Here is a 12163-nt window from a genome sequence, read left to right as displayed (position 1 = left end):
TGTTCTTACTGACAATAAATTGGCCTGGAAACCACACATTAAAAATATATTTTCTAGACTTTTCAAGAGTTATTTATTTAACTACAAATTTATATCTAAAAACACAGATGATGTGACTTACTGAACGAAAGTGCTGGCAGGTCGATAGACACACAAACATACACATGAAATTCAAGCTTTCGCAACAAACTGTTGCCTCACCAGGAAAGAGGGAAGGAGAGGGAAAGACGAAAGGATGTGGGTTTTAAGGAAGAGGGTAAGGAGTCATTCCAATCCCGGGAGCGGAAAGACTTACCTTAGGGGGAAAAAAGGGGTATACACTCGCACACACTCACATATCCATCCCCACATACACAGGCGTGTGTGTGTGTGTGTGTGTGTGTGTGTGTGTGTGTGTGTGTGTGTGTGTGTGTGTGGGCGCGCGCGCAGAGAGAGAGAGAGAGAGAGAGAGAGAGAGAGAGAGAGAGAGAGAGAGAGAGAGCGCGCGCGCGCGCGAGTGTATACCTGTCCTTTTTTCCCCCTAAGGTAAGTCTTTCCGCTCCCAGGATTGGAATGACTCCTTACCCTCTCCCTTAAAACCCACATCCTTTCGTCTTTCCCTCTCCTTCCCTCTTTCCTGATGAGGCAACAGTTTGTTGTGAAAGCTTGAATTTCATGTGTATGTTTGTGTTTGTTTGTGTGCGTGTCTATCGACCTGCCAGCACTTCCGTTCGGAAAGTCACATCATCTGTGTTTTTAGATATATTTTTCCCACGTGGAATGTTTCCCTCTATTATATTCATAACTACAAATTTAAAAAGATATGTTCCAAATAACTATGCAAGATCACGAAATTTTGCTTTCTTCCAATATATCATATCATACGGAATTTTTTAATGGGGTAGCAGTTGTTAAGCAAATGACATTTTATTGTTGCAGAAGAAAGTAATAAGAATAATAACAGATTCTGATAAAACAGAACATTGTAAACTTCTGTTCATTAAACTGGAATGTCTGACAACAGTAAACTTATTCATCTATAATGTTTTATTGTATGTTAGAAACAACGTTTCTAATTTCACACTGAGAACTGATGTACATAGTTTTGACACTAGAAACAGCACACATGTAGACATACCATACCACACATCATCTAAATCACGTAACTCCTACCTAGCCTTTGGATTAAGGATGTTTAATAGGCCAAGGGTAGATTTTACAGAATTGCCTATTAATATTTTTAAAGCTAAATTGTATAAGCGGGTCGACGGAAGCGTTCAATCCCACCTGTCGGCTTTGACTCGTGACATAAGGCTGTTGTTGTGTGTGATGTCACCACGGCGCGGAGTTTAGTTTGTGAGAGTGGCGTGTTTGTAGGTGTTGTTTTGATGTGATCGGTGGTGGTCTCCAGTGGTGTATTTGCATGTTAGGTGATGTTTTTGGTTTAGTGTGCGTGTGTGGCGTGTTTATAGGTGGCGTATTGTTGCAGTCGGTGGTTCTCTCTGGTGGTGTGTTTATGGGTAGCGTGTTATGTGGCATATGGGGTTCACTTGTGTGGTAGCATTGCATGTGTATAGTATCAGTGGTGACTGTGCCTTCAGTGGAATATATTTCAATGAATTAATGATTTTGGTTTTGTTATGTTGACGTTACTGTAGTTTCTTTCCTGTTCATGTGTAAATTTTGGTAAATTTCTTTGCTTATGTCTTTGGTAGGTATGGATATGACTGACAAGGTCAACAGTTTTTGGTTGTCTGCGATGATGGGGGACAGTGCATTGTCCCTAATAGAATTTCTTCAGCAATGCGGGCTGTTGGCTGAAGTCGTGAAGTGTTCAGTGTGTTGTGAAGCAATGAGACTTACTAAAGTTTTGGCGTCTCTGACCAGGGATGGCTATATGTGGATATGTCGTAAGGATAACAGGTCAAGGGAAGTGTTTGATTGCAATATTGATTTCCTAGAGTGTGTGTGTGTGTTTTTCGATGTATTTTCATGTTTGTTATGTGTACGTAATGAAGTCATAGGCGCCATATTGGAGTCATAGTGGACGGTCGTTTCCGCCATATTTGTGACTTCATGGGTCAAAGCAGACGGGTGGAATCACACGCTTCTGTATACGCTACTAGTAAACAACCTCTTTACCCAGTTGACAAATGTTTTGGAAATGAAAATGCTGCTCTCTAACATATAATTTCTAGTTTTACCTATTTCATGTAAACTAAATTACATTGATATAGTAGTTCATATAGAAATGTACGCTTATGACTGTCTATTGCTGTAAGAGCTGAATGATAATAATTTATTATTATTATTGTTATTATTTCTTTCTTTCTTTTCTCAGACGCTATGTATGGTCAAAAATGGAAAGTGACGCGGACCTTCATCAAGCGTGACTTCCTTTTAACTGTGCGGTGTATGTTATATCGCATTTAGGAACTTTCGGGTAATTGAACATGTATCAATAATTACGGATTTCTGTAGTTGCATATACAAGTCTGGATGTAGCTGTATTGCATTGATTTACTGGTGGATATTGTGTGGTATGACTCCTGTAGTTGATAGTATACTTGGTATAATGTCAACTTTATCCCGATGCCACATGTCCTTGACTTCCTCAGCCAGTTGGATGTATTTTTCAATTTTTGCTCCTGTTTTCTTTCGTATATTTGTTGTATTGGGTATGGATATTTCAATTAGTTGTGTTAATTTCTTCTTTTAGTGGTGAGTATGATGTCAGGTTTGTTATGTGTTGTTGTTTTGTCTGTTATTATGGTTCCGTTCCAGTATAATTTGTATTCATCATTCTCCAGTACATTTTGTGGTGCATACTTGTATGTGGGAACATGTTTTATAAGTTTATGTTGTAAGCCAAGCTGTTGATGTATTATTTTTGCTACATTGTCATGTCTTCTGGGGTATTCTGTATTTGCTAGTATTTTACATCCACTTGTGATGTGATCTACTGTTTCTATTTGTTGTTTGCAAAGTCTGCATTTATTTGTTGTGGTATTGGGATCTTTAATAATATGCTTGCTGTAATATCTGTTTATTGTTTTATCCTGTTTTGCAATCTTGAATCCTTCCGTCTCACTGTATATATTGCCTTTTCTTCGGATGTTGGATGTGTCTTGATCGATGTGTGGCTGTGTTAGATGATACGGGTGCTTGCCATGTAGTGTTTTCTTTTTCCAATTTACTTTCTTCGTACCTGTTGATGTTATGTGATCTAAAGGGTTGTAGAAGTGGTTATGAAATTGCAGTGGTGTAACCGATGTATTTATATGAGTGATTGCCTTGTGTATTTTGCTAGTATCTGCTCATTCTAGAAAGAATTTTCTTAAATTGTCTACCTGTCCATAATGTAGGTTTTTTTTATATCGATAAATCCCCTTCCTCCTTCCTTTCTGCTTAATGCGAATCTTTCAGTTGCTGAATGTATGTGATGTATTCTATACTTGTGGCATTGTGATCGTGTAAGTGTATTGAGTGCTTCTAGGTCTGCGTTACTCCATTTCACTACTCCAAATGAGTAGGTCAATATTGGTATAGCATAAGTATTTGTAGCTTTTGTCTTGTTTCTTGCTGTCAATTCTGTTTTCAGTATTTTTGTTAGTCTTTGTCTATATTTTTCTTTTAGTTCTTCTTTAATATTTGTATTATCTATTCCTATTTTTTGTCTGTATCCTAGATATTTGTAGGCATCTGTTTTTTCCATCGCTTCTATGCAGTCGCTGTGGTTATCCAATACGTAATCTTCTTGTTTAGTGTGTTTTCCCTTGACAATGCTATTTTTCTTACATTTGTCTGTTCCAAAAGCCATATTTATATCATTGCTGAATACTTCTGCTATCTTTAGTAATTGGTTGAGTTGTTGATTTGTTGCTGCCAGTAGTTTTAGATCATCCATGTATAGCAAACGTATGATTTTGTGTGGGTATGTTCCAGTAATATTGTATCCATAATTTGTATTATTTAGCATGTTGGATAGTGGGTTCAGAGCAAGGCAGAACCAGAAAGGACTTAATGAGTCTCCTTGGTATATTCCACGCTTAATCTGTATTGGCTGTGATGTGATATTATTTGAATTTGTTTGGATATTAAGTGTGGTTTTCCAATTTTTCATTACTATGTTTAGGAACTGTATCAATTTAGGATCTACTTTGTATATTTCCAATATTTGTAGTAACCATGAGTGGGGTACACTATCAAAAGCTTTTTGGTAATCAATGTATGTGGAGTGTAGCGACCTTTGTTTAGTTTTAGCTTGATATGTCACCTCTGCATCTATTATCAGTTGCTCTTTACATCCTCGTGCTCCTGTGCAACACCCTTTTTGTTCTTCATTTCTAATTTTGTTCTGTGTTGTATGTGTCAAATTTCTGTGTAATGACTGAAATTAATATTTTGTATATTGTTGGTAGGCATGTTATGGGGCGATATTTACCTGGGTTTGCTGTGTCTGCTTTATCTTTAGGTTTCAGATAAGTTATTCCATGTGCAAGTGTATCAGGGAATGTGTATGGGTCTGCAATGTAACTGTTAAATAATTTAGTTAGATGTGAATGTGTTGAGGTGAACTTCTTTAGCCATAAATTTGCTATTTTATCTTTTCCAGGGGCTTTCCAATTGTGAGTAGAATTAATTGCTTGGGTGACTTCATGTTGCAAAATTATCACTTCAGGCATTTGTTGCATCATCTTGTATGTGTCTGTTTCTGCTTGTATCCACCGTGCATGCCTGTTATGTTGTACCGGGTTTGACCATATGTTGCTCCAGAAGTGTTCCATGTCTTATGTTTGGTGGATTGTCTGTTTTAAAGTGTGTGTTATCTATTGTCTGGTAAAATTTCTTTTGGTTTGTGTTGAATGTTTGGTTTTGTTTCCTTCTATTTTCACTTTTTTTGTATCTTCTAAGTCGTTTGGCCAATGCTTGTAATTTCTGCTTCTTTTCATCTAATTGCTCTATCGCATCTTGTTGTGAGATTTTACCTAACCTTTTTCATTTTTTTCTGACATTTCATTTCTTATAAATTGTATTAGCTGTCCGATGTCTTTTCTCAGTTTTTCTATTCTGATCTGTAGCCTGTGTTGCCATGCTGGTTTTGTGGGTTTCTTCTGTGTGTTGGTTGGTTCTGATCTCTGCCTAGTGTGTATATGTAGTGTAGTGAGTGCTGCTATATAAACCAGTAGTTGTAACTCTTCCATAGTTGTATTTTCATTTATTTTGTTGTGTATGATTGTGTTGATAGTTTTTATTGTTGTTTCGACTTGTGGGTTATTTGGTGGTCTACGCAAGAATGGTCTAATGTCTGTATTTGTGTCTTTGTATTCTATATATGTCAGCCGATTTTTTTCTTCTGTATCTAACATGTGTGTCACTTCGTGTTCTATTTGTGCTTGTTCAGTTGGCTGTCTTAAGATTTAGTTTTCCTCTGATTGTTTAATTGATGCGTGTTGTCCTTTGTTTGTTTGCTCTGGGATGTTTGAGTCCATTACTGTATTTTCTTCTTCTTCTGATTGCACATTATTTTGTTCCAGTATTTGTTGTACTTGTTGTTTGATGTTTTCTAATTCTGACTGGGGTATCCTGTTATTTTTTATTATTACACGGATCTGATCAGCTAGTCGTCGTTCTGTTAAAAATTTTAATTCTGGGTATCTGATGATAAATGTTGTGTATACTTGTGATCTGTATCCAGTTGTGTTGGTTCCTAGGTTTGTTGCTTGGTAACAACAGAACATGAGGTGTCGATTAACTTCATCTGACCATCTCATCCTCTGTTTTTGTTTTCCTTCTAGGGTGGTTGCAGGAAGCATATCCTGCAAAACACCTCTATTTGGATTTGAATCATTTTCCAGTTGGCTAGCAGTGTCGTTAGCATTGTGGGCGGGCATAGGGTTCAAGCGTCATCCCCGACCATGACGGCGCTTGTCCGAGGCTGCTTTAGTTCTATCCTGAACCAACTAATCACACTAAAAGGGGGGTTAGCCCTATTAGTGGTTTTTTCTTTTTCGTCGCCTTTTACGACTGGCACAACATACCGGAGGCCTATTCATTTCCCGGGCCTCCACGGGATTTTTTATTATTATTTCATTGTTAGTTGTCTTTTCAGTGTAAAGAATTACAATAGATAACTTTGGTGCACAAATGAGGTGATATATTCTTATTCTGTTACTGTAAATTAAAAACAAACTTCAGTGAAAAGTAAGAAAAGCAGCAAGCAATAACGAGAGACGTTAAGAACTTTGAATATATACCAGTATATGCTGATATAAAACCTCCACAAAGAAAAATTTCATAAAAAAATAAAAAAATCAAATACAAAGATGGAAACTGCATTTTTAAAACACACACACCTTGCATATAACTGTTTTCCTTGATATCTTGATGCAAAAATGAAATGAGTTCACTTAAAGGTGAGAGATATGATTTTTCTCCAAAGCACTTATTGTCATGTATATAAGACTGTGCACCATGTCTTTGTAATGATAGGGCATCTGCTTTAGACGTCACAATGGCAAAGGGTAGCCAAACAGCATCATTCCAACTGGACCATGAAAGGAATTGTGAATCTGTAGGGGGCATATAGTTAATCTCAACATCTTTAAATTCACGTGATTGGTGGAAAATGTGTCTTGTGTACCAGATTTTGTAGAATTTGAAAGCCACATTCTGCTCAACCTGCAATTGTTCCCAAAAAGCATTTTCACGAGTTTCCATAGCAACAGTGCTCCCATTTGCATTCATTGGAAGTCTCTTCATTAGAAAGGTGATAGTAGCAATGACTAGAAATGCTTGTTTCAATTGGGTTTCTGAAACTGTCATTGTGCTGTACCTGTATTTCAAGAAACCTTCATGCAATTTTATGTGAATCTTCTTGTTATGAACCATAGTGGAAGGAGTCTTTAATTCCTTGCACAAAGTCTTGAAATATTATCATTTTCGTGAGATATCACTACTTCTTCTGTGACAATTCCAGGTAACATCTTTTGACCACTCCTGCATTCTGGAGCAGCAATTACACCATGACTCTCTTTAATTGTTCTTTCTCCAAGTCCGATGTGCTCTAGGACACCAACAGTAGAAGTTACTCTGACAATACTCAATAAAGGTGGAGCAGATAATAAAAACTTGAAACTGTCCACTACGAGCTGAATTCTACATTTCTGAGTGAGGAGCTCCTTATATCGGAAAATTGGTTGCATTGTTCACAGGGCACTCCAGACAATACCGAGTGCTAATATGCTCTGCTTCTTCACAGATCAAATAACATTAAGGTTTCTCAGAACACAGGTACAGTATAGCAATGACATTTCCAGTAATATGATTGCACCACACATTACTACTCACTATAATTAACACCTTTATAATAAAGAGACTTCCAACATATAAAAAAGGAGCAGTGTCACAATGGGAGCTCATGAAATGGTTTGCAGAAAAGGCTGCAAGTCAGGCAGAACGTGGCTTTCAAATACAACAAAATCTGGCACACAGGACCCATTTCCCAGGCATCACATGAGTTTAAAGATGTTGAGATTAACTGCATGCCTACTGCTGATTTACAATTCCCTTCATGGCTAGCTTGGAAAGATGCTGTTTGGGTCCCCTTCTCCACTTGTCAGGCAGATTCCCATCATTACAAAGACACAGTGAGGAGTTGTATAAACATGACAATAAGTACTTTGGAAAAAAATAATATCTCTCACATTTAAGTGAACTCATTTTGCTTCTGCATCAAGATGTCGAGGAAAACAGTTATATGCAAAGTGGAAGGGTTTTAAAGTTAGTTTCCTTCTTTATATTTGAATTTGTTTATCAAAATGTTCTTTGTAAAATTTTTATATCTGTACATATAAGTACACATTTAAAGTTATTACTGTGTCTCATTACTGCTTACACCATTTCTTATGTTTCATTTAACTTGTCTTTTTAAGTTGCAGTGACAGAATATGGATGTATCACCTCATTTGTGCACCCACATTGTCCCTCAATTCTTTACACAGGAAAGACACTTAACAGAGAAATACAACATACAAACTGAGAAAAATGATTCATAACTGTTTTCAGCTCTAAATTGTTTACAGTTCTGACCTACAGGTCAATTTTTCAAGGAATACACGTTTTTATTATTAATGCCCTGTATTCTTTGCAGATAAGATTGCTGACAGATATACAAACATTTCAGCAAAAAATCATATTGTGATTCTATTATCTATGTACCCCACAGGACTTTGAAATTCGTCAAATTTGCCTTTTTTTTGTGATGGAGTCATCTTTAAGTGAAGGTAAGAACTACCAATTTAAATGCCAAAAGCTTGTCATTGTTATTTATACTTAATGCTAGCACTAAAGAGTTATAGTGCGTAAGATGAAGTCTGCATTTTTTCCCTCTGTGAAGTTATAATTTTTAAAAAATCACACATGTAAAGCACATCACGGAGAAAGAGCAATTCTCAACGTTTTTCATAAAAAACAGAGATGTATCCTACTTTTTATGCAATATATCAACTTAATGACTCACACAGTACATGACTAAAATACTTGATGTCTGTAGGTCACCTCATTACTGAATAGCAAGTGTCTGAGAATACGGAAACCGGTTCCTCACTAATGACTGGGTACCCACCCATGAATCTTCAAACCTGAATTTATCAAAAATGGTAAGAGTTAGAAAAGTGCTATTTGGCAGTTTTACTACTGAGACATGTGGGCATCCATGTTCCAAATATGATTAAATTCTGAAATAGCCACATTTTCACCCCCTGTGAGATTACATGGATTGAACCATACTAGCTACTCGTAGGAATATGAGATTGGGGCATTACGCATAAAAACATTTCTACATACCAAACAGCTTTTTGTATATGCGGGTCATGACTCCTTCTGGGGTATACGCAGCAATCTTGTATTCATCTCGGATTTCATATTTCAGGCCTCCTTCGGTCACTATTTTACATTTCACTGACTTTATATGATGCTCAAGTTCGTCGTCAGGAATACTGTCATTTAAGAGTTTCTTATTCCGAACAATAGCACATGTGGCATTTCTAACAAGAGCTGCCTTCGCTGGGAGTCCAACAGCCTGAAACACATTCGATCTCTTAAATTTTGACCACGAAGCGGAATTACGGAACAGTGGTAAACCAACTAAATTAAGAAGTAACAGGCAATTTCAGCTTAGAGGGCACTATTCAAATAAACTGCTGCTTAGTACAAAATTTCCTTACCTCTTCACCGTCTACAAACGCGACTATTGCAGGCATTATTCTGTTGCCACTGTCGTCTGCTATAATATCAACTTTCCCATCCTGAGAAACAAAACGTAAAATAATGTAAAAGTTACATTGATATGATCTTATTAGAACGTTTCTCACGAATACATTCGAGCTAGAAAAATAATCGTTCATGACTTCACTTCTGGCACATTAGAAGTTCTCAGTGAACAACAAATATGAAAAACATTACCAACCTTACAATACGCCAAGCAGGCAGAAGAATTACCCACATGAATGCCAAAAACACCAGCCATTTTGCTAGTCTTCGACGACAACAAACACGATGAGCGAACAACACACCACTGCCGCCAAAACTTAAATATTCACGCGTCTTTGTTTTCCTCTGCATAGCGTTCAAAGAAGTATTCTGCTGTCAAAGACGTAATCAAGGATGTTAGAAGGGGAGATATGTGAGTCATAAAAATAAGAAATACGAAAATATTCAGTAATTAGTACGAATTTCATTTTTCCAGATGCCACTAGCGAAATAGCGCATTATTAAAGAAATAAAAATATCAATACTGAATTGTTAATTGAAAACATTTTCATAAAAAACAAAAATGAAATTGTGATCCACATTATCTTTCGCGTTTCATGGTGTTTTTTCTGTCTAGCTTAAAAATCTGATATTTGTTAATTGCAATGAGCGCAATTTTCCATCAACTCGTTTAGTATAATTAATTCTGTAAAGGAATGTCTGTCGGTAATAACGCGGATAAGTCAAGGCTGTGCATAAATAAGCCAAAATCGTTTTGCCTATTTATTTGTTATCATCTCACCAAAATTAAAGAGCAAAAGAGTGGGATCATGTAGAAATGTGTAATGACCATATATGACAGACTTAATTAGTATTTGCATTTGTAATGGGTGAATTTTTCCCTGTGAACTGTTGTGATACCTGCGTATTACGAACGCGAGATCATTTTACTTTGCGTTCGTCTTTAGTATCCGAAAGATTTGCAGCTCCTGCTGGGTGATAAATTAGTGTTGTAGAAGCTGTTTAAAGTCGTAGCAAACACCGCAGTACCTTGATCTCTGTTGTTAAACACTATTTGTATGTAATTTCGTCAGTGTCATTCCAACCCATCTTATCGTGCTTTATTAATTGAGACATGGATGTAAGAACATACTAGCAGTGCGGGACTGCATGAAACAAATACTGCACTATATGACCATAACGAATGTTCCTGATGCGTTGCTACATTCTCTTTCCACCTTTAAAACCCTGCAGCAAAAGTTAAAAGTGTGTGAATCACATATACAGAAAGCTTATGTGGCACTGGCAACAATAAAATAGTTTGGCTTCTACAGAACTTCAGCCTAAATTTGTATTGTCTCATGCATACGTATCTTTCACCTAGACAATGGTACCATATTCTTTAAGGTCTTCCTTTTTTTTCTAGTTGTGTTACAAAAAATGCCGCAACACTCCGGTCACAATTTTCAGTTTTTACGTTTTCTCGCAAGGAGTCAATTTCTTCCTAGGCTATTCGCCTAAATAATTCACTGAAAATACTTCACAACCCACGTTATCGCACTAACTACAGGAACTCAAAACCACTTTAGCACGATGACAACCCAAACTCAAATGAACACAATGTTACCCGTTAAACTCAGCACGTCTACATTTACCAGCAGAGGGCACCAGCAAATATAACAACATGGCACCTAGAAACACAACCAACTCAAAAACTCCGCATCGTAGTGACGTCACACACCACAATACCATTAAGTCACGGGTCAAAGCAGACGGGTGGAATCGGACGCTTCCGTTGATCCAGCCAGAAGGCATAAACAATACAACAAAAAAAAACTTCTTTAGGTTGGCCATTGCCACTGCTTGTTCTGTCATTGCGCATTCAAGAACGCAATTATGAAATTAATTTCACTGACGAAAGTGCCAAACATAATGTGTGAGGCGGTGATGGTTGGTACAATTTTAATTAAAATCTATAATACAAGCGTAAATTTCCTATCCAATCCTCATAAAAGTATATTTATATATTCTGTATGTGGTATATTTTGAGTTATTTAGTTTCAATGTCAAGTAGTAAGGGGTACCCTTTACTACTTGAAATTAGTACAGTTACTAAGCACACCTCCTTCCGCATGGAAAGAAACCTGATAGTTTCATTATATTGCACTGATAAATGAAAATGGAAGTGGCACATATACACACTTTCATGTTATTCTATGGAAGTCTCTAGGAGACAACACATTTAAGTTAAGAAAGGTTCCCCTATACCCGGGGTCACCTTGACTGCTGGCTAGTGACAGTCTGGGATAGGAAGGGAAAAGATTAATTGGAGGATGTGAAGTCATACTGCATATTAATGCAAGGGCCTACTAAATTAATTTTCTGGTGGTAAGTCCATTGCTCTATATAGATTAGAATCACAATTCTAGCAAATTTTAGTTTCACTTTGCAGGCCTGTAATTTCCACAGGGTTCTCATATACATCTACATCCATACTCCGCAAGCCATCTGACAGTGTATGGCAGAGATTGGTAGCTGTTCATCTCTTACCAAGGTGATTGAACATAGAAAATGTGGCAGAAATCAGAGATGTTTAACTTGAAAGGATTGCTTTGTGTTGTTTACGTAGAATGATCCACTAATGTCCTTTTTCGTTACATTCCTCACAGAATCAAGCAAATACTTCCCGCCTTCCTCCCCGCATCTGATCTAATCCTCTGGAAACTGATTTAGTTGAATGTCAAACATTGCTCACATTGAAGCTACCACTTTGGAAACAGCTGCTGACATTTCAGGTAATGTAATGTAATGTATTAAGTGCTCTAGATTGCTGTATGTGTACCCATCCATGCAAAAGTAAATACATCCAAAAATAATTTAGTCTTCCTCTGATAACTAAATTATAACTGGGAATTCACACACAATGTTCTAC

At 36.9% G+C, this 12163-nt stretch overlaps 1 protein-coding gene across 1 annotated transcript in view; it reads right to left on the bottom strand.

Moving 5' to 3' along the window:
• Nucleotides 1-9529, bottom strand: part of LOC124555618 (heat shock 70 kDa protein 14-like) — a 147623-nt gene extending 138094 nt beyond the window's left edge. Inside the window, exons 1-3 of the mRNA XM_047129587.1 lie at nucleotides 9449-9529; nucleotides 9207-9287; nucleotides 8827-9061 (exon numbers count right to left, since the gene is read on the bottom strand). Coding sequence (XP_046985543.1) covers nucleotides 8827-9061; nucleotides 9207-9287; nucleotides 9449-9508 — 376 coding nt within the window. The 5' untranslated portion in view covers nucleotides 9509-9529. The remainder of the gene's footprint in view (nucleotides 1-8826; nucleotides 9062-9206; nucleotides 9288-9448) is intronic.
• Between the last annotated feature and the right edge of the window lie 2634 nt (nucleotides 9530-12163).

This window comes from Schistocerca americana, chromosome X (assembly GCF_021461395.2).
Source record: "Schistocerca americana isolate TAMUIC-IGC-003095 chromosome X, iqSchAmer2.1, whole genome shotgun sequence".
In the NCBI taxonomy this organism is placed as follows: Eukaryota; Metazoa; Arthropoda; class Insecta; order Orthoptera; family Acrididae; genus Schistocerca; species Schistocerca americana.
Note: the sequence above shows the minus strand (reverse complement) of the source record. Positions and strands in the feature narration are given on the sequence as shown.